This window comes from Anthonomus grandis, chromosome 3, assembly GCF_022605725.1.
Source record: "Anthonomus grandis grandis chromosome 3, icAntGran1.3, whole genome shotgun sequence".
Classification (NCBI taxonomy): Eukaryota; Metazoa; Arthropoda; class Insecta; order Coleoptera; family Curculionidae; genus Anthonomus; species Anthonomus grandis.
In genome coordinates this window covers 23081381-23105497 of record NC_065548.1, presented here as the reverse complement: position 1 = coordinate 23105497, position 24117 = coordinate 23081381, and the positions used below count along the sequence as shown (strand labels likewise).

General features: G+C 33.8%; 1 protein-coding gene across 2 annotated transcripts; it reads left to right on the top strand.

Annotated features, from left to right (window-relative positions):
- The first annotated feature begins 1737 nt into the window (after positions 1–1737).
- LOC126733917 (uncharacterized) lies at positions 1738–23800 on the top strand. Of its 2 annotated transcripts, XM_050437384.1 has the most exons (6): positions 1738–3071; positions 3128–3184; positions 3622–3736; positions 3786–4012; positions 23208–23321; positions 23629–23800. In XM_050437384.1, the coding sequence occupies exons 2-6, from the start codon at positions 3171–3173 to the stop codon at positions 23780–23782; spliced, it is 624 nt and encodes a 207-aa protein (XP_050293341.1). In that variant the 5' UTR covers positions 1738–3071; positions 3128–3170; the 3' UTR covers positions 23783–23800. The 2 variants fall into 2 exon arrangements, with proteins under 2 accessions (XP_050293341.1, XP_050293340.1); XM_050437383.1 differs by having other exon boundaries at positions 1738–3184.
- Positions 23801–24117: the final 317 nt, after the last annotated feature.

The following is a 24117-nucleotide window of genomic DNA, read 5'->3' as shown; positions in this document are numbered from 1 at the left end:
TGCAAAAGCATTTTTTAGGAGCTTTATAATGATGTTTCATCCAAGCCGCCTTTTTATTTAAGATTTTAAAGGTGTATCTCTCCCTGTCCAAGGAATTGCAGATAAAGGTGAGATAATATGCTTGGTCTATTGTTGACCACGATGCTCGTTTCCAATATATGGCCATTTTAAGTTTTTAAATTGTCACTCTGTATATAGGGTGTTTCAGAACTATGGGATCAAACTTCTAGGGGTTGTTCAGTGCAACAGTAGAATCCATTTGAGTATAGAAACCCATGTCCAGAAATGGGTCACTACGCCACTACGGCCCTAAGACGCGTTTAAATTTAGAAAAAATATTAATTACCTAAATAGGTTCTGATGCATTTATTTTTACCTTTTGTATATGATACCATCACAACAATTGTTCAAAATGTCTTCCTCCAACCTTAATACACCGATTTAAACGCTGCACATGATTTCGGCGGACTACACTAAAAATTTGATCCTCGTTTTGAATGATTTCAAATGCTGCTGTTATTCGTCCAATTAAGTCTAGCTCTGATTCTACTGGAGTTTCGTAGACTAAAGACTTTACATGTCCCCACAAGAAAAAATCGAGCGACGTTAAATCGGGTGACCTAGGAGGCCAAGAAACTGCTCCACCTCTGGCAATCCAACGGTGCCCAAACCGCTGAGCCAAATACCCGCGTACTTATACAGCAAAGTGAGACGGCGCTCCATCATACTGAAACCACATTTGCTGTTTAACGTTTAGTGGAATATTTTCGAGGAGTTCTGGGAGAACTTCCTCCAAGAAACGCAAATAAATAGGTCCTGTTAACCGTTCCGGTAGAAGGTATAGCCCAATTAAATAATCATCAATAATGCCTGTCCATACGTTGACAGACCAACGATTCTGATGTTCTCTTGAAAAAATTGCATAAGGATTTTCTTCGTCCCAAACATAGCTATTCCTACTATTAAAAATACCGTCTCTTGTGAAAGAGGCTTCATCGGTCCACAAAACACCGTAAAAAATTTGGTTGTGCAATGATGTGATCCAGAAGCCATCGACAAAATTGAACTCTAGGATGATAATCGGCTGCAGTCATACCTTGAACTTTCTGGAAGTGGTAAGGATGGAGTTGTTGCTCGTGTAGTACCCGCCAGACAGAAGCGTTACTCGTATTCATATTCTTAGCGACGTCACGTGTGCTATTTGATGGTTCATCAGCAACTCGCTGAAGCACCTCTTCGTCAAATTCGACCGTTCTTACGGTTCGAGCAACACCAGTATCATGCATCTTGATCTTAAACATGCCTATCTCAGCGATCCGCCGATGAACCGCAATAAACTTTTTGTATCCAGGATGCTGTCGTTCGGGATAACGTTCATGATACAACCGCGATGCTGCTCGTGCATTGCAGTTTGTTGCTTCCTATGCCAAATGCATATCCACCAATTCTTGATTGGTAAAGTTTTATCCATTAGCAATAAATGTTTAAAAATTGTAAGCTATAAAATTTTTAAACATGACATTGAGAATTGACATTGATAAGCGTTGATCTTAAACAATTGTTGTTATGGTATCATGTACAAAATATAAAAATAAATACAGCAGATCCTATTTAGGTAATTAATGTTTTTTACAAATTTTAACGCGTCTTAGGGCCGTAGTGGCGTAGTGACGCATTTCCGGGCATGGGTTCCTATACTTAAATGGATTCTTCTGTTGCACTGAACAACCCCCAGAAGTTTGATTCCATAGTTCTGAAACACCCTGTATGAAGAATACATGAAGCCTATATTAATCATATACGAGCTTTCTAATAATAATTGCTTTTTGATAAAATTATTGGTGGGATGATTGCAATCATCAAGACAAATTTGTGTATAAAAAAGAGAACTGTACAAAAAAATAATGCAATTGATCTTAATTCGCTAAACCTATAATCCGGTATAAATATTTATAATAAAGTAATAATACTTGATAATATATTTGTGATTAATATAAGAATTTTTATGTTAAAATAAAGGGTTACTCTTCAATTAATTGAACATAATAACAATATTTCGGTTTTGAAATAAATTTCTTTCCAAAGTTGGAAATATGTTTTTATTTTCTACATGTTCAATAGCAAAGTTTCAATGCCATAAGAAACTTAAACAATAATCATCTATAGACGTACAAGAATGCAGCTGCTATTTTAAAAGGCAGTCATCAACACCAGTTTTCTCTTAACCTATGGTTCGAACTCGTTGCATACTATTTCATGGGCATGGGCATTTTTATTCCCACCGAGGGCTACTGGAGAATTTTATCAACATTTTCATATAAATTGAATTGCTCGTACATTTAGATCATACTCCTTACCAGTTGAAATTGCAAACGTACTTCTTCAACGCTTGTGCTCTACCTAAACTCAATCTCCCGAGGTCTCCAAACCTAAACCTGTTTAATTTTTTCCTTTGAGGTCACTTTATACATTCAGTTTATATAACCCTAGTAAGTGACTCCAGCAATTGTGAACGCGGCATTGCATTATCGCATCCTGTGAAATAACTAGGCTCACATCCGAAATATTTGAATGAGATGCGTCGTAGGATAGAGGGTTATATTGCTATTTTCAACTACTGTTATAACTAATATTGTACCGGATGGTCAATTAAATAGCACTTCGCACTTGTAAGGTAGAGTCTGATCTCTTTTATAGGGTGGGCTTATATTTTTTTATACAGAATAAGTATAGTCAAACTTTTGTATTTTTCTCATACATTAAAAAAAAATTACTAAGAACTCTTGTGACTATTCTTAACATAAAAAGCTTAATCTGCCACACATTTATAAGAAGAAAATTAGGTTATTATCTTGAGGACAATGTTTGCGATACGAACTAAGATATTTAACATTTATCTTCTCGTCAAACTAACGGAACATTCATCTCGTTTAAAACAAAGTTAAAATGCCGTATCAAAGACCACCAAAGCTAGTGCACCAAAACTCGAAGCTAATATTTGAACTTCTAGTTAACACCTCGATGAATATTACAAGTACAGCCGAACTTAGACCAACTTGTCTTTTACTAAGGTAAAATTATAAAAAGTTTCGAGACGTAGACGAGTTAACTGTTCCTTTTGTTACAGCATGTATTAGGTTTGTGCCGGAAGTGCAAAGTTTAACTTCCTTATGGAGAAGTCGTCGTAAGTAAAGTTTATTCATGTATTTCGGAAATGGTTTATTACACCTTTGACTATCTCTTAATAAAAATAATGTTTGGTTAATATTAAAAAAATAATAAAAAAGTATACCAAACACTAATGAACCTTAAACTTTTTATTTAGCATTAATATTCAAGGAGCCTTGTAAACTCAGTTCATATTAAAGGTCTCGAGCATATTTCATCCTCCCTTTTTCCTTCAGCCAATCTAACTGTTAAAATAAAACCACGAGTCTTTAAATTTAAAATTCACAAAAGAACTTCATTAAATTGCTTATACAGCGGCGTAGTTCAAAAATGTAGGATGGGAAATTGCTTTTTAGCTTTGCATAACTTGAACTTTTTATTTAGATTAAGGCTCTTTGACACCTTATGCGGTATATATTATGATTTTTATTTCGAATATTTCATAATTTTCAGGATTATTTTCACTTTAACTATCATACTCCAACTTCTATGTTATCTTGTTTTGGGCAACGAGGAACATCATAGGCAAAAAAGATATCTTTTATTTCCCTTCCAAGGAACTTTTAAGGTACGTACAATTTACATATTTGTCCTTTAAATAACATACTTTTTTATAGACAGTATACAGTTTCGCCATACCATGGAAATTAGGTCCCAAACAGGAAATGGGAGTAGGTTGGAACTTTCAGTTTCAATATCCACTTCCCTATAATACTACTTCTATATCCAGTTATCCATCTATAATTTCGCGGAAAAATAGGGATAAAAGGGATTCAGAATTACCTGATGATAATGTTAGCGATAGAGCGATATTTTATCAGGGTGTTGAAAATTTACTTGACAGGTTAGTGGGAAAAAATCCTAGTTTTTTATTTATGTATGTGTATTTCGGTTAAAAAAAATTTATTTTATATTTAGAGTCCACCAGTAGTCAATTCAACATTTTTTTCTCTGTCTTTAACTTACTACTGATAGTACGAAATGAAGGTTTATGACTCAGAGATTAGTAATTTTCCTTAACGATTTTAAGTGGTTTTACTGGCATTAAGTAGGCATCAGGGGATGAATTGTAAATTCAAATGCTCCAATGCCTCTGTACTCTTGACTTAGGAGTTGTGTGGTAAATCAACTTTTTTACCATAATATTGTCTAAAAGTAAAAATAACGTTTTTCTAGATGTTCTTCAAACTGCAGAGACAATGATTTGCATGTTTCTCAAGAATGTGTATATCTATATATTTGTATTAATTTTTTGTAGATATTATTACTTGGGAATTACTATTGTCAAATTCGTCAATTCTTCTTTCCGGAGATTTGTACGTTCTAAATTTAACAACGCTTCTGTTATATGGAGCCCTTACTATGAAACTCATTCAAGTACCCGATAGAAAAAATTCAACGAAAGTTTCTTAAGTATCTATCCTTTCAAGTTGATGGTTTTTACCCTCCACAGGGCATTTAATATAATTTGCTTTTAACTTGATTCTCCGTGGAATCTCTTGAATTTAAGAGCAACAAAGCTTCAATTGTGTTATTGCATAGAATTCTGCGTAGGGATATTGACTGTTCTGAATTGCTAGATAAATAAAATTTTTGTATACTATTATTGAATTCTAGAAATACTAAAACCTTTTACTGTACCAAGGCAAATACGAATATAGTCTTATATTCACCCCTGTATGTAATGTGTAATAACGCTAATAGAATCTCACAATCCTGTGATTTATTTGTATGTTCTGGTGCTAAAGTTGTAAGAGCGTTTTTGGGATTATCCAATTAACTTTGCTGTTTGAATTGTTTTTGTATTTTTTTTCTCTTTGAGATTTAGGTATATAGGTATATACAGTGCTTTCATTTCAAAACAATCCACCCTTAATACCTTTTTTAAAAAAAAAAAAAAAACGTCAAATTAGATATACAGGGGGACGTTTAATTATGCATTTACTGAAGTTCTGTCAATCACCTCCTCACCTCCAGCTAACCTGACTTTAATATGTCAAAAACCCCTATCGTGTGATACATCATAGTAAGCAGCGTAAAATTCTCTATTCAACGGTACCAAAAAAAATGAAATCGGTAAATGTGTAAGCAAATAGTTAGCGAAAATATCTAGAAATAATGAATATTTTATTTACGCCAAACTTTGGTATATTAAATGAATACTTTTAGTGTGGTACCTACATCATTTTAAAATTCTTACATTTTTTATAATAGATCATCAAAAAAAAATATAAGCAATTTAGAAGTTAAAATGTGTGGTAACAAACAGTATATTTAGCTCAAGCAAATTATTTATTTTTTTAAGTAAAGAATGTGTACCGTTATTTGCAAGAAAAAAGAGTGTCTTCAATTTTTTTTCAAAAATCTTTGCAGCCTTATAACTTTGTATGTGTATTTATTTCACTTATATTTTTTGCGAAACCTACCTAATAGGTACAAAAAAACACTACAATACCTGACATTTTTAAGGCGTTTAAAAAGCAGGCATTTTATTATTGTTAAAACTGTCAGTTTGACGCGTGCAATTTTTTAATTTTAGTTAAAACAGTGAGTTAATAAAATGGTGTATACGCTAGCCGAAAGAATAGAAATAATTTTCCTTTATTGAGCTCAAGATCGGTGTGCTCGCAGAACCGCGAGAGCATTAATGAAAGGTATCAAGATAAAAACGTGAGCCATAAATACTTATTAAAATTGATACGAAAATTTGAAAAGACGAGATCGATTTGCAATAAGAAAAAATATGAAAATAGAGTTGTCGATGAAGCATGCCAAGTTGAAGTACTAGGACAATTTGCTATGGATCCAACTTTGTCTATACCAAAGGCCGCAAAACTAACAAATATTTCCACTGGTTCCGTACATAAAGTTTAAAAAAAAAATAAGTTCTTTCCTTATAAAATTCATATTCTTCATGAACTCGGAGAAGATGATTTTGATTGGAGAATTCAATTTTGTGAAGTGATGTGCCAGCGAATTGACGACGATCCCCATTTATTGAAAAACATTTGCTTCAGTGACGAATCGACCTTTTTTTTTAAATGACCTGGTGAACAGACATAACTGTAGATACTGGGATAATGAAAATCCGCATGTTTTTCGGGAAGGCCATACCCAATATCCCCAAAAAATTAATGTTTGGGCAGGAATTTATGGGAATGAAATAATCGGGCCATTTTTTTGGAGGAAAATTTGACTTGCGAAATTTTTTTAAACCTTTTAGAAAATGCAATATACCCTTCAATCATTCAATCTATATAAAATCAAGTAGATCAACATAGTGCTATATTATTGAATGAAAATAATATACATTTTCAGCAGGATGGAGCTCCCGCGCACTACACTTTGGTAGTTCGAGAGTGGCTTGATGAAAATTTTCAAGAAAAGTAGATTGGCAGACGTGGTGGAATCGAGACCATTCGATGCAGTCGCAGTGCAGTCTCCGGACCTAACCCCACTAGAATTTTTTCTTTGGGGCTACTTAAAAAGCAAAGTTTATAAAACCCCACCTGGGAGTATTGAAAATTTAAAAAATAGAATATTTCAAGAATGCAGAGAAATTAGCAGGCAGACCCTTGCCAATGTCCGTAAGGAGTTTGAAAATAGGCTTTTTTATTGGCTTGCTAATAACGGCGCGCATTTTGAACATTTAATAAAATAAATTTGTTAAACTAATTAAATTTGTTTTTCTACCCGACCGATTTACACTTTAATTGCTTCTTGGTCAATCAATTTTTTTTTTACAACCATTGATAGCATAATGAATGCCCTTTAAAATAATGTATCACACCATGGGGTAGCTATTTGACATACCAAAGTTTGGCGTAAATAAAATATTCATTATTTCTAGACATTTTCGCTTACACATTTACCGATTTAATTTTTTTTGGTACCGTTGAATAGAGAATTTTACGCTCCTTACTATGATGTATCACACGATGAGGGTTCCCATTTGACATATTAAAGTGAGGTTAGCTGGAGGTGAGGAGGTGATTAAGAGAATATAAATGCATAATTAAACTTCCCCCTGTATATCTAATTTGACGTGTTTTTTTTTTCTTTTTTTTTTGAGAAAGTTATTACGGGTGGATTGTTTTGAAATGAAAGCACTGTATATTTTTTTTAATAATTTGTGGTTTCTTATTTTTATATAGGAAGCTTAGGATTATTGCTATAAATTATTAAAAGATTAACTTTATACTTTGATGTCGCGGAGAATATATTTATGTATGTTTTTATTATATCTTACAAATTATTAAAACAATATTGTAACCTTTGGCCCTGTAAATGGTTTATAATGTTGCGCTGTATTGCTAAAAAAAAGGACTATTTGAAAATATCATGGACGCCATCATCTGCATATGACAAAAAATGCTGATAATAACTGCGTATTTTAAGATACAAGTTGGAAGATTGGCTTACAAAAATAAGCAAGCCATTGACATAAATATTACTAAGTCTTAGTATCAAGTTATGCTGAACTACTCGTATTTCTGCAGTGCAATCACCACTATAATCTTTTGAAGTTTGTCTTACTGCTCTTATGGGATCTTCATATATAATGAAAATGTTTACTTAATATAAATTATTAACTTAAAATTAAAATTAAACAAAAAGACTTTGCTAGATAGTACATAATTTATCTTAAATATATCCTAAGAATTAGTGACTAATTGGCTATTGTGGCTGGTTAAACTTTATAAGGCTGCTTTCAATAAGTCATAAAGGTAAAATAGGAAATAGAAATAAAGCTTTTATTGGTACTTTACCACCGTTTCAAAAAGCAGAGATTCTAGTACTTTAGTGCTGCTTTGTTTATCATAAAATAAAGCTACTATTAAGTCTTTTTTAGTCGGCATTTCACATAAATTTTATTTATTTTTTAGCTACTCTTAATTAAAATTATATAAATTCTTGCTTTAATTGTGTTGTTAATTAAGTGTGTAATAGTTTTTTAAAAAAGGTATCATTTTCTTTTTTATATGTGAAAGACTACTGTTAAAATTGCACATGTCTTAAACCTGTCGGTTGTGTTATAACAAATTTAAATTTCAATAAGTCAATAAATAATAATTTTATTTTTTCCATAATTTAATAAGGCAGTATCTTACAACTATTCTTAGTAGTGAGTATGTCCTCCTCTGACTCTGATAACTTCAGCACAACGACTGGGCATACTCTCAATCAAGTTTCTGATCAACTTCTGGGGTAGTAGTTCCTATTCTTAAATAAGAAATTCTTTAAGTGGGTGGATGTTTTGTATAGGCTGCCGCTCCAATTATCTTCGTCCCAATGTATCCCACATATGTTCGATGGGATTGAGATCTGGACTGTTAGCCGGTCATTCTATAACATTAATATTATGGTCATTTAAAAATGTTGTTGCTATCCTAGCCACGTGTGGCCTAGCATTATCGTGTTGTAAAATGAAATCTGCTCGCATATTATCCGCAAAAGAAATCATGTGGGGTGTAAAGATTTCTTCTAAGAAATGTAAGGACGTTAAGGAACCGTTTGTAATTACCACTTAGTCGGTGCGCCCATTTAAACATATACCAGCTTATTCCATAATAGACCCTCTGCCAAACCGAACAGTTTCTTGCTCAGCTGAATCCTGTTCGCCGCCATACCCAAACTCTTCCATCGTTGTGATATAAGCAGAATCCGGACTCATCCATAAACAAAACATTACTCTATTGTAGTATTGTCCAATGACTATATGCTTCGGCAAAAATTCTTTGAGCTCTTCGATGCTCCGCTATTAAATGAAGCAATCTAATCGGCCTCCTAGCACGCAACTCAGACTGATGAAGTCTATTACGTACTGTTTGATCAGAAATTCTGGTTCCCGTTATGGTTGATAACTGATTTTTTAAGCGCTCGTGCAGTAGTGGTTCTTTCCCTAATTGCCCGCAGACTTAATAGGCGGTCTTCTCGAGCTGATGTGGCCCTTTGACGTTAAGGCCTTCCTTTGATAATGTCATCTTAGAATATTAAAAGGCTGATTCCACCGACACAAGTAATCTTTTCCAGTGACGTCGTTAAAAAATATTTACATGATAAATATTTTTTAATAATAGATTATGCTTTAAATTATAAACAATATTACCGTATAAGAACTCTTTATGCGTTTTTTTAACATACCTCATTAGAGTAAAGGTACTTATCTAATAAAAAGCATTTTTATGGAAATTAAATATTTTATAATTACTATAGATTTCTTAATAAGTTTTTAATATTCTATGTTTATGACGGCACTTGTCCCTTAATATGATGTTATGACAATATCGATATTTACGTGTGAAAAGATCGGCTTAAATCCCCTTTTTCCCATCATGCAACATAAACGACAAGTTTTTACTATTATAACAGCTGATAAAAACACTGAAATGACAACCTGAAATGACAATTTTTCCTTTTTTACCCAAAAACTAAAAAAAAAACAGAGAACTTCACAAATGCCAAATGTAAACACAAACCCGCTTATCAAGATGACACTAGCTTTTGCCCGCGATAATGCCAATTTAAATTTTTTAAAGGCAATTTTAGGAATAAGGTTTATAATTTTTTTTTGCAAACAAAACATCCCCTTGCCTCTACGTACTATCGTGCCGAAAAAAAACTGGGACAGCAAAATCTCCCAAATCTCTTGGTCTATTAGAATAATATATTTTGATGTTGTCAAAGGTAATTTAATTTTGTGACAGCCGCGTCATCAAAATCATTCTTTCAAAATGCCCGCATTATCTCCTCAACAAAAAGCGATAATATACACTCCTCTGATGGATGGAGTTCCTATAAAAAGAATTGCAGAAGAATTGGGCATTAGTAAAAATACCCTTTCCTTAGCTAAGGCAAAAATTGCAGAATATGGAGCTATTGTAAGAAATTCAGGTTCTGGTCGACCAAAAATTTCAAACTACATTTAAGATTGAGATTGACTTATGAGAGTTAGTTAGCTTTCTTAGAAACAATCCGTTTGAAATAGCAATAAAGGCAAAAAAGACACGCATTTTCCTGGTTCTGCTAATACAGCTCGTAGTAGGATAAGAAATTCGGAAATGGAAAAGATATACACATAAGAATAATTAAAGTGGACGTTTTAGTATAAACGTTTGGGCCTGGATTAGTTTTAGAGGACCAGGCGTTTGTCAAATAGTGCAGGGAAGGCTTAATGCCTTAGGATATTGCAATATCCTGAACAATGTTATGATGCCATCGGTTGATATAGTTTATGGGCAAGATTTTATTTATTCTTCTACCTAGCACATCAATATTCATGTTTTTACTATAAAATTCTAACTAAGTCTGATAAGAATAGGCGCAAATTAATTATGCGCTGATAAGGAATTCTTAACATTAAAATGTTAAAATTTTTTTCTGATACCAACACATAAAAAATTGTTTAGAAGTATACCAATAAGGCTGAAGTCTATACATTGAGATTGTAAAATAATATTTTTGTTTAATTACAAAATACGTGGAATAAAAGCTTATGGAATAGTAGCTCCTTTTTCGTTTTGAGTAGTTTATATAATTTTTTTTTAGATATAAAAAAATAAAGTGTTTTTTAATTTAAAAAATGATTAATCCAATTAAGAAAACAAAATAAAGACAATTTTTTGAAGCAAAAAAACCTAGGTACCTATATATATCAGCAAGAAATAATCATGTTTTTACAAAAATGCTAATTACTGTATAAGATAATTTAAGGGAATGAGCTTAAACAGCCAACAGGAATAACTGGTGGACTATTGACTTTAATTGATCTATAAGATCAGAAAATAACTTGAAATGAGACAAAGTCTAAATACATAAAATTGTCTTGCTTGAAAATAAAAGCCAAAATCTTAGTTTTTAAATGTTGCTCATATTTTGCTTTATTGGTCAGTACAGCCACGCTTGGATTAAAGGCACTGTTAACAGTTTAAGAAACTATTACTATTTAAAATAATATTAAAATAAATAATTTCTCCAGTAACGTTTTTTATTTTTCTCGAATAAGTAAAAGATAAGTTTTAATCAAAATTGACTTGACATAGACTTATGTGTTTAGACTCAAGAAACGTCTTTTTATAAAATCATATTTTGTTTATAAAATATTAAATACAAAATTACATGCTTATTATTTAATTAGTTTCAATTGCGTGTAATAAAATAAAATAATTTTGCCTTCACAAAATGTAGGTTCAGTAACTAAAGGCTCCTAGGGTTCTATGGTATAGTCTTATATGGTTGGTCCTCTTATAACCCATCCTCCCTAAAATTCAATTTCATGGGCCAAAGTAGAATTTAACCAACTCGAGCATTGATAGGTTCTGAATTGGTTGACTTTTTGATCTAAGTTCTAGAGAAATAACTAGTTGCAATTATTAGGATATGTAAATACATATCGTTCATAAATTAGGCGTATCAGTAAATTATTGCTTGTCTACGGAGCGAAAGGTCAGATTTTACAAAATTTGATATTCTACAGTATAAAAAACCTCATTCAATTCTGTTTCTTCAAGATGATTTTTAAAACATAAGATTTTTTTCTAAAAGCTTCACAATTATTGTAAGTATCATTATTTGGTTTTTTGATTGGGACTATATTGGGACCTACACTGGTGGCCAAAAGTAGATTAACAACTACTTATTTTTCAACTTGGTTTATATCACGGTTTAGAAAATGATAAATTAGGTGGGACAGTGCCTGTCTGATGCCGATGTTAGTTCATCAATTTTGATGTTGTCTCGATAGCTGGTTTCATTTCCCGTTTGAATTAAAGACTGTTTTGTTCTATAAAAGACTTTACTGACAGCCAGCATTAGCTCCAAAACAGAATAAAAATACAACTTTGGAATTTACACGTGCTACGTCGTAAGAAAGAAAAAACCCAAACAAAACCAAATTACGAGCTAAGCTAACCCCTTCAATTAAAACATTAAACCGACTGACACGACTCGACTCGAAGCGCCGCGCACTCCCATCGGGAAGAAAGCATGGCAGTTCGGTCACGCCGCTACGTTGCCGTTGTTAATTAAAAATCGCGCTATCGCTAAATTTCGACTTCGCATAAACCTAAACAATTCCTCTTTAGTTGAAACCAAACATCCCGCCCCCCTTGAAAGCCTGTCTTTCAATTAACCTAAACAATATATACCTAAAATACTTAGATCCTAGTAACATAATATTTACTTAACAAAAATTCCTTAATCTACACCTTAACATCCCTTTCAAATGGTAAAATACAGAGCCTCGAGGCGGCTCTTTTACAAAATCCGTTCGATGTTTTTATAGTCACTACTCGACACCTATTGTCCGACCCTAGATGAAGTTCCATCACTCGCGCTAATTGCCACCTCATTGGTGGAAGGTTCTCTTCCTTCACTAACACCATATCACCAACCGAAATCGAGTCCCCATTAGTAGTCCATTTGGTTCGTTGTTGAAGCTGACCAAGGTACTCCTGTGACCACCTTTTCCAAAACCCTTGCACGAGCTGCGTTAGTAACTGATATCGATGCAACCTATTGGAACTTACATCTTCCAGATCTTCCTGAGGTAAGGCGCTTAGGGACGTGCCAATTAAAAAATGCCCAGGCGTAAGAACATCTAGATCGTCTGGCATTTCTGACAATGGCGTAAGAGGCCGTGAATTAAGGCAAGATTTTACTTGGGTTACAATTGTGTAGAGCTCTTCGAAGGTCAGCCTCTGTACCCCAACTACCCTTTTCAAATGAAATTTTGCCGCCTTCACTGCAGATTCCCACAGCCACCCAAAGTGAGGTGAGCGTGGCGGAATAAAATGCCACCTTATGGAAGATTTCAAAAAGAAATTTGAAAAAACACTCTGGTTTTCTTTATTCTGTAAAAATTTGAAAAGATCCTGTAACTCATTATTGGCCCCTGTAAAATTAGTCGCGTTATCTGAAAACATATTCTTGCATAACCCCCTTCGAGCGATGAACCTTTTAAAACAATTTAAAAAGCGTGTGTGCTTAAATCTGTCACCAACTCTAGATGAGCAGCTTTCGTGGCAAAACATACAAACACACAAAGGTATGTCTTTGTTTCAACACAGCCCCTGATTTTGTTAACCTTAGTAGTGAATGGCCCAGCGTAATCTACCCCGCAATTTGTGAAAGGTCGAGAAGGCGTTACCCTGGCCCTTGGCAGATTACCCATAAGTTGTTGAAACCCTCTTGGCTTTACCTTATAACAAGTTATACAACCCCTTAGTACGTCGCGTACTGTACGACGCCCAGATATTGGCCAATATTTAAGTCGTATGTACCCCAATAATGCTTGAGGCCCTGCATGTAGTTGTTTGTAATGCTCATGTAATATGATTAACTTAGTAACCCTATTTTTATTTGAAATAATTACTGGGAATCGTTGATTAAATTCTAAATTGGAATTTGCCAACCTGCCTCCCACCCTAAGCAGCCCCTTATCGTCTATAAATGGATTCAATGACACGAGCCTACTTGATTTTGAAACAAAGCTACCCTGCCTAATATCATTTATCTCGGCCTTGAAATCCTGCAATTGAATACACCTGATTATGTAGACCCATGCTTCTAATAACTCCAAAACTGTTAGAGGCCCAGTATCCCGTAAACCTTTAGATCTTCTACAATTACGCACAAATCGTAAAACAAATGCTACAGCTCTCTGTAACCGAAAGAAATTAGAAAATCTGTCAAAACAAAATTTTGGACTACAAATGTCTTCTTCGACCACAAAAGTTTGTCGAACAGCTCTCTGCTCCGGAATCTCTAAAATATTGAACCTTCCTGAAGTAGGCCATGTAACCTCTTCAGCTGATAACCAATGAGGCCCTTGCCACCAAAGTCGATTTTCCAATAAATTGTCACAATCTACGCCCCTGGATATTAGGTCAGCTGGATTGCTTTCTGACGCAACATGAAACCAGCCAAACCCCTTTGTAATACCTTGAATTTCCGCCGTCCTGTTAGCAACAAACGTTGTCCAATTTGAAGGTTCCCCTGCCAACCAACAAAGTACGATTGAAGAGTCGCTCCATAACCTGACTTCTGAAGGTTTGATTTCAGTGGACTGTAAAACTGAATTGATTAATTTTGCCAATAGAAGAGCTCCGCAAAGCTCTAGCCTTGGAAGCGAAACAACCTTTAGAGGAGCGACCCTCGATTTGGAACACAGAAGGCGTACACAGTATCTTCCATTTTTATCAACCGATCTTACAAATACACAGGCCCCATACGCCCGTTGAGACGCATCGCAAAAACCGTGAATCTGTATGGACTCTGCCTCCTTACAAGAGACATGTCGTTTAATTTGAAATGACTTTAATCTCCCCAATTCTTTGCTCAATCCCAGCCAACCCTGTAAAATTGGTTGCGGCACCTCCTCATCCCATCCCAATTTTTCTCTCCATAAGGCTTGCAGTATTAATTTCGACCTAATAATCAAAGGTGACATCAAACCTAAAGGATCGAATAATTGGGAAATTAAAGATAAAATCATGCGTTTTGTTACCACCTCACCCTTAAATTTTACATCATTTCCTGGACTGTCATAGTGTAAAGTATCAGACTGATTATTCCAATAAATTCCTAATGTCTTTGACGCGCCATCATTTTGAGCAATATAATGATCGACATTTTGATTTTCTTGACCATTTGAAATAACCTCAGATTTGTTTGAACTCCATTTCCTTAAAACAAACCCACCCTCAGAAAGTAAACGTCCAATTTCAGCCTTTAAACATGGTGCTTCTTCGATATCCCTACCACCACTTTCCAAATCATCCATGTAAAAGTCTTGCATGATGACCTTGCTGACCTTGGAACTGCATGCTGAATTAGAATTTGCCAACTGCTGTAAACATTTGACTGCCAAATACGAAGAGCAAGCCATTCCATATGTAATAGTATTTAATCTGTAATGTTCTATAGGACCCTCTTTATCAAATCGCCATAAAATGCGCTGCATATCCCTATCCTCGTTTGCAACCCACACTTGCCGAAACATCTTTTCAATATCCCCCGTAATAACCACATTGTGCAACCTGAAACGCAATAGTATGGAAAAAATGTCTTCCTGCAACCTTGGTCCCACCATCAGCTTGTTGTTAAGTGATACGCCATTGCTACTAGGAGCGCTGGCATCGAAGACGACCCTAAGCTTAGTGGTTAAAGAGCTTTCCTTTACCACTGCATGATGAGGTAAGTAATATGTTTCAAAACCTGGTGAATTATCGACATCTTCCAGGTCTATCTTGGACATGTGCCCTAAATTGATGTATTCCCTAATAAAATCAGAATATAACTCCTTCAAATGACTATCCCTTTCAAATTTCCTTTCTAACGAATTGAATCTTTTTAAAGCCGCATGAAACGAATCGCCCAATTTCGCGGAGCCCTCACGAACTGGCAACCTCACAACAAATCTCCCATCCTCTTGTCTAGTTGTTGATTCCATAAAAAATCTTTCGCAGGCCTCCTCCTCTCTGGTTAACCACCTTTCCTTTCCTACTTCCTCTAACGCCCAGAATTTCTCCAGCTGATCCTGGACCGATAAAGTAGAACTCAAATTGCAACTAGAATGTGTGTTTGCACTATTTTGAAAACCGAAGGGCCCTGCAATGACATACCCTAATCTTGTAGCTTGAATTACAGGCATATTTCTTCCTAGAGAAATTCTTTCACTTTGTAAGATGTCCCAAAAAATAGAAGATCCTAATAAAATATCCATCTTGTTTGACCTTGCAAAAGAAACATCAGCCAAGATTAACCCTTCTGGTAATTTCAACTTACTTACATCAATATTCCTAGATGGAATACTATTGCAAATTTTATTAATAAGCAAAAATGAGTTCTCGTGTTTATAATCTGAAAACTTGGAAATTATTGTAGCCTTAACCGAGTGTGTAATGTTGGTGACCCCTGGACCTATACCTAAAATTGAAATGTTAATTTTCCGTTTTAGAAGCCCCAACTTATCTCCCAATTCCTTTGTCATAAAGCAAGACTGAGATCCTGAATCCAGTAACGCCCTACATTCATGCAGACCTCCCTTATCATCTTGAACCCTGATGATGGCTGTTGACAGCAAAACGTCTGAGACTTCTTCAGCTTGAGTTTGTAAACTAGTAGATGCGCTGCTGTGCCCGTTGAAAACCAGATTGTCACTTGTAGTGACCCCAGTAACCCTAGTGCTATTCTCCTCCCCTTGACCTTGCCTCTCATTCCTCTCACGTGATGGATCAGTGTGAAGCAAAGAGTTATGTTTCCCACCACAACGACGACAACCCTGTGACGTGCATGCATGTACTCTATGCCCCTGTCTAAGACAATTCCAACATAAATTAACCTTGTTTATAAAATCCCTTTTACCTTGCAAATCCAAATTAAGAAAAGATGTACAACCTTGCAAATAATGTTCTGACGATTTGCATTTTAAACACAGAGCCCGTGGTTGAGTCCCTTTATTAAATGCCCCATAAGAGTTTAATTGTAAATTAGAGTTACATTTAAGGTTTGACATTTTTACTACCTTGTTCACCCCCTGAGATGTTGCTACGATTTGTCGTTTCTAAAATCGCACATTTATTCGACAAAAATTGTAAAAATTCCTCCATAGTAGAAAAAGTATCAACCGACCCTTGTTTCTGCCATTCTTTTCTTGTCACATTGTCAAGTTTAACCTCAAAAATATAAATCAGTAACGTGTCCCAGTGCTCAACCTTTAACCCCAATGATTTTAAAGCCCTCAAATCCTTTCTGACCTCATCAACCAGTTTTCTCAACTCCCTATAATTTTCTTTAACCATGTTAGGAAAATTAAACATTGACTCTATGTGACTCAAGGCTATTAGTTTTTTATTTTCAAACCTATCCTTTAATAATTTCCATGCCTCCGAGTAGTTCAAAGCAGAAACCTCCAAAGAATGTATCACCTCAGCCGCACTTCCCCTAAGAGCCCCCTTTAAGTAGTAGAATTTCTGTATATCTGACAAATTTGGATTGGAATCCACAAGCGTTTTGAAAGTGTCATAAAACTCTGACCACTGTTTATATGACCCATAAAAATGCGGAATTTCCATTGCTGGAAGTTTTACCTCTGGCTTTGAAGCTGTACCTGTGTTGGGCGGCATGCGTACAACGTCATTCTGCAGCCCCCCATCTAGATTTGGCGACCTTATTGGATTTAAAATATTATTTAATTGCCCAACTATTTTAAAAAATGAGTTACAGAATGCCTCTCGCTCATCTAACTGATCATCGGAATCGTCTATTTCTTCTATTTGACACTGTATAACTTCGAATTCATTAAACCACTCGTTTATCTTTGTCAAGCGCATGGGTACCTCAGAAATCTTAGAACTATCGTAACCCCTTAAAAAATTATTTTGCAATGTAAAATTACGTTTAAGATTTCCCCTTTTTCGTATTAAAATTTTAAATTCTTCATCTGAATCCTCTCGCACTTGATACGAGTTACCTTCATCCCCTTCAGATGCCATTTTGTGTGATATTTATTATTTATGTAAATTATTTAAAAATATAACCCTTTCAAAGTTTTTGCATAGATAGTAAAAGACCTTATTAACCTAAAACCTTATCATATAACACTACCAAAATACATGTATGTTTTCTGCAAAACTTTGCACAAGCATCTGTGAAATATTAATAACCTAAACCGTGTTAGATGTTATGCAAAGTGAAAAATACAACCTAACCATCTGCAGAATATTACATAAACCTTTACCTAAATATCTTTTACTTAAACCTTGTAAAAATATACAAAACCTTTTAAAATGCCCGTAAAATCGTTTGCTGCAATTTGCATAAGAATCTGTGTAAACAAATGCCCTTTTTATTACAACCTAATATAACCTTGTCAAATTCTATGCAAAACCTTTGTAAGTGTGCTACTAAGTTTGTATGCAAAATGAAACCCAAGTAAAACCTTTTACAAATTTGTGAAAAATACAAAAACACGACCACAAAATTTATTTTACAAAATTTGCTTTTATTGGCACTCACCTCTTACGTATAGCACCTACCTCAAACGTCAAATACTTGCACTTTTCACAATGAATTAGTTTTCGTTTGCACCTAGTCTTGTGCTGCCTTCCTGTTTCCTTTATGTTTCAAAAACAACCTTAAAAACTGAGCCGGTCTTGCCCCCAAGAACAGAACCCTTCTTGATCCTTCCTAGGCCAGAATACCTATTCTAACCAATCCGCTCGATTGGACCAAAATGTCTGATGCCGATGTTAGTTCATCAATTTTGATGTTGTCTCGATAGCTGGTTCCATTTCCCTTTTGAATTAAAGACTGTTTTGTTCTATAAAAGACTTTACTGACAGCCAGCATTAGCTCCAAAACAGAATAAAAATACAACTTTGGAATTTACACGTGCTACGTCGTAAGAAAGAAAAAACCCAAACAAAACCAAATTACGAGCTAAGCTAACCCCTTCAATTAAAACATTAAACCGACTGACACGACTCGACTCGAAGCGCCGCGCACTCCCATCGGGAAGAAAGCATGGCAGTTCGGTCACGCCGCTACGTTGCCGTTGTTAATTAAAAATCGCGCTATCGCTAAATTTCGACTTCGCATAAACTTAAACAATTCCTCTTTAGTTGAAACCAAACAGTGCCTGATTAAAAAACAACGGAGCCTATTTGTAATGTTGAATTATATTTAAACTATTTATTCGTAATACCCAATTTTATTTAAAAAAAAAATAAAAAACTAATTTAATAATTTTATAATTTAATAATTTTTAAATGGCCAAAATTAAATTGACAAATTCAAAGCTTACTAGAATAAAAATAAGTATAGAAAATTTAAAGAGTTTTATTTAATAATGCGTTTCGTAGCCTCTATTTCTTCTCACTTCCACCAACCTTTTGAGCATTGACCTAATTAAAATGTCAATATAGGACGTGTCAATGGTTATCCAGCATGCCTTCAAAGCTTTAAAAAGTTCTTGTTTATTTTTGAAATTTTTGCATCGGATGTGACGAGCAATGTTGTCTCAAATGTTCTCGATCGGATTTAGGTCCGGTACTGTGACGGCCATTTAATAACATTAATTTTTTCTTAAGTCAACCATTGCTTTACGACCTTGGATGCGTGTTTCGGATCGTTATCATGTTGAAAGTAGTGGTTGAGTGGCATAACTTCATCAGCGTAAGGTACCATAACATCTTGCAGTATGTCTTTATACATGAAACGATCCATCGTGCCTTCTATCAAGTGTAGTGGACCCATCCCATAGCTCGAAAAACACCCCCACACCATTACGGAACCACCTCCGTGCTTAACTGTGGGCACCGTATATTTGGGATCATACCTTTGGTTCACAGGACGCCTAACATATCTTTTGCCAGCCGAATTAATCAAATTGAACTTTGATTCATCGCTAAAAAAACTTTTTCGATTCGGAGACTGTCCAGTGACTATGTTCTCGAGCAAAGCCCGTATCGCCCCAATCGCGCCCGTACGTTTTTTAAACTTAACAGTGGTTTCATTGCAGGGCGTCTTGTTTTTAAATCACAATATTGAAGTCTCCTTCTAATGGTACGACAACTAACTGAACCCACACCTTCTTCTTCCAAATGCAGCTTGATTTCTTTTGAAGTTGCGAATGAATCAAGTTTTGTTTTTTTCAAAATTAATTTGTCAACACGACTAGTGGTCTTCTTTGGTAGGCCAGTTTTTTTTAGAGGAACAACACTTCCACGGAGATTAAAATTTTGTATTATTTGATTTACTGTTGCCCTAAAAAGAGAAAATTTTCGAGCAATATCCGCCTGTTTAACCCCTTTCCGGTAATCGTCGATTATTCGCATCTTAATATCGATCGATAAAGTTATACCACGTGGCATTGTAAATATTTTTCAAAACTAATAGTAAGGAAAGTCAAATCAACAGAAACCAACGCATAAAACTCAGAGACTGAATAAATATGTTGTTTGTCAATCCAATTTTGGCCACCTAGCAGTCAAACAAAATTATTGGAATTTGATAAAAAAAACATTGAGAAAAAGTGCAAGAAATAAAAATCTATGAAATTTATTTCTTCAAACTATGTTGTTTACATTCCTGAACACTAATAAGCTCAACCGGTTTTTCCTTTGCTTCAGATAAAATTTATCCATAAAAATGGAATTTGTCAATTTACTTTTGGCCACCAGTATATCATTGATGGGGACCAGGAATTTGTTTTGATTACAATTTCACAATTATAAAATACGTTGAAAGGTAAATTATCTATTAGATGAGTTGCCTCAATTTATTTACTGCTATTTATTTGTTTAATGTCACTTTGGTTAAAAAGAATCCTAATAAACTGATTAAAACCTTCGACGCGTAAGGTCTTGAATTTGGTAGTAACTACTTGAACTTTGCTGCAAATGGAAAAATATTTGGTCTCATATTTGCAAGACTCTTTAGGACTTGATACAGAGATTTTAAGTGATAATTCTCAATATTACTAATATATACTGCTGAAAAGTTTCAAAAACTAAGGATAAAAAAATTAAAAGACAACCTTAGTGCAAACAAACCGACGTTTAATATACTAGACCAGCGAGTCTTCGGACAATCAACTAAATAGATCATTCTTGAACAAACTCGAAAAAATTTAATTTAAACCAAAACTATAGGGAAAGGAATTAATATCAAAGATTAAATATAAATATTGTTCGGTAATGACATTAGCATTATTTAAATTACTTATTCCAATATTCATATTGGTCTTAATTCTCCAAGTGAAATCTGAATGACTCCTATATCTAAAGGTATGTCTGTGCACTTAAACCAACATTTCTTATTCCCCTTCTAAAATGAATGAGGAACAAGAAGTGGGAGTGTGGACAAGTATTATAAAAAAGGAACGACTTCGTGTGTGACAAGTGCATTTGTGTATATTTGTATATAATTCACTTGTACGTAATCTCAATAATCAATTTCGTAAAATTTTACCTAAAAGTTATTGCGAAAATAGCTATAAAAAATAGACAGTCGAAGTGTATATAGAAGAAAAGAATAAGTGACCCATGGTACATTAATTTTTCTCTCATTTTATATCTCACATGTATTTATTTATTCTCCATAATTATTGTTCTCATCCCCACAAATATGTGATATTTAATCTGTGCTAATGTCGGAGGAAAAAGAAAAAACCATTTTAGCAAATCAGAAATATCAATAAATATAGGATGTGGTTTAAAGTAAATATATCAATCGAACACCGGGCTATCTATAGCTCTTTTATTTCTATTTTTTCAAATTTCGTTTTGCCCTTAGGGCAATCTTCAAGAATTTGGACCCCGGCGTTTGGAGAATTATTGTGAGAGGCAAATGATTTGCAAAAGCTGACCGTTAGAGTTTCTATATCACTATCTGTACTTACAAGTCATGTGTTGTTTTATTTTTTTTGAAAATTTCCTCAAACATTGGCCTATTTAAGCAGCCTTACAGTGACCACATACCCCTCATTTGGACCAAAATAGGATCTGTCTGTGACACTAACTATGGAGTATTTTTCAGGTTCTCTTTATGCTTACAAATCTTTTTTTAGCTGCCTTTTTTATCCATTATTTAATATTTTTCTGTTCAGGGAAGCCTTTTTTTATAGAATTTAGTATTATCAAGCAAATGGTTTCCCTCCAATGACAAATTATATTTAAATACATACAAACTATCAGAAAATTTGATTCGTGCAGAAAGCAATACTAATTTATTTAGATCAATACACTTTTCCAATCTTTTTCAAATCTCACAATAGCATTGAAAATCGTTCATAATTTTAAAGTACAGTTAGTTAACGTTATAGACAAAGATGATTTTTTTCAAAATCAGGGCAATACTCGAAGAATAAAAGAACACATGGCTTTGTTGATAAGTACAAAAACAGTGGTGTCACAGAAACTAGGTCAACTTTTACAAATCAGTTGCTATCTCCTTCTTACAATTTTTCTTCAAGTTTGCTTCCCTGAATAATGTATTTACTTCTAATAATTAACTACATCTTATATTTAATAATATTGCATATAAGATGCCAATGCTAACTTTTTCGCTATTGTATATACTTTCCTATAGTTTTGGTATATTTTATAACATTTTTTCGAGTTCGTACAACAATGACTTATTTATGATCTCACTGGTATAGTAAGATCATAAATAAGCATTGGTTTGAAGTAAGGTCGTCGGTTCAATCTCAAAGCAATTTTAAATTATTTAATACTGACGACGCGTAATATTCCGACCTAAAGTTTTTGTTTACTATTTTAAGCATTAAAAATGTCTGATTTGTCAATACAATTCTGTCTTTTAATTAAAATTTTATTTATCTTTCATATAGTATGATATATATTATTAGGCATGGTAATACTCTAAAGCGAGTAAAGCACGTATAGATATACAAATTAAATTAAGACGATAATTTTGTGTCTTTGTTTTTCAGAAATATTTGCTTAATTTATTGGATTAAAGGAAATTGAAATGGCTCGATTTGCCTTTTGTCTTAGTATAATAAGATCATGATTGTAGCAAGCTTTTTTTTTTTACATTTGACATTGATTAAAATCATTAGGATTTCCATCAACATTGGAGACACAATTTAAATATTCTAATTTAAAGTGGGCGGTATTTTGATTAAAATTTCCTGAGCTTATCTGATTATCTAATAATGAGTCAACTAAATTGATGATGTAATTTTAGATTTTACTTATTATTAGACTTTTACTCATATAAAAATACAAAAAACAAATAAATAGCAAACAATTAGTTTAAAAAAATGTTTCAAATTAATAGAAGTATTATGAATTTGAATGAAAACAAGGTTGAAAAATGCAGAATTAATAAATGTGTATAGCTTTATGTTGTATCGTCGATTTCATTTATTACTTTTTCATAAATTTCATTCTTTTCCCGTATAGTACTAACTCAAATTTAATATTACTTTTATTACATTTTTCATTTAATAATTTATTTACTTCACATCATATTAACAAAACCAAAAATAATATTTTTTCAAATATTTTTAGGCAAGATCTTAATGGAAAAGAGTGTGTATTAAAAGCCATTTGTGAGAATACTGCATACACACATTTTGCCGATGAAGGAAGTCTACTGGGCCAAATATTACACGTTTTTCTTACGTAAGTTAATGGTATAAATATATTAGGTTAGAACAGGTCATATTGATAATTTAACAGGTTTACAAACATATCAAAACTTACATATCAAACAATTTTAAATAGTCGTAGTTTTCTAGCCTAGGGAAGATTACAATGTTTACAATCGTACATAATCAGTCACCTATGGTTCGTATTATTCTACATGGTAAGAAAAAAAATGGCGTGTGAAAACTGCGATTTTCTTTTCTTAACTCAAAATAATTTTTTTATTTTTAAATTGATTCATCTAATATTAAATACCTGATTATTAAAATAATAATATTTTTAGACCAGATAATGGAGATGGTCCACATCCCGCTCTAGATCCCTCATATGCTGATGCTCAGAAATCTGGAGAGTATGGAGCAGATTGCGCAACAGCTTATCCTAACTGTAAAATGAACTGGAATTTTTTTGATATGTTTTCTATCTATGGAAAATAAAATATTAATTTAGCAAAACATGTATATATTTCCCGGAATCAAAAGACTAACAAAACTTCAATTGATTGTCGTAAATCTTGTTTTAAAAAATATCAATTTAAAACTGAAAAGCGGCAAATAAGATTAGGGTAATAGTTCTGTTCGCCCATTTTGATAACCCGACTTCACAGAAAAGAAGCAATTTAGTGCAAAATGGATTTCGATACAATAAAGAACGGGATGCGGAGAAAAATGCAAACGAGCGCTCGCCCATTTAGCATTATTCTCTAATAGTGTTGCAAAATGTTGCAGCAAAGCGGCGAATAAAATTGCTAGTTTCGTTTATTTATGGCTAC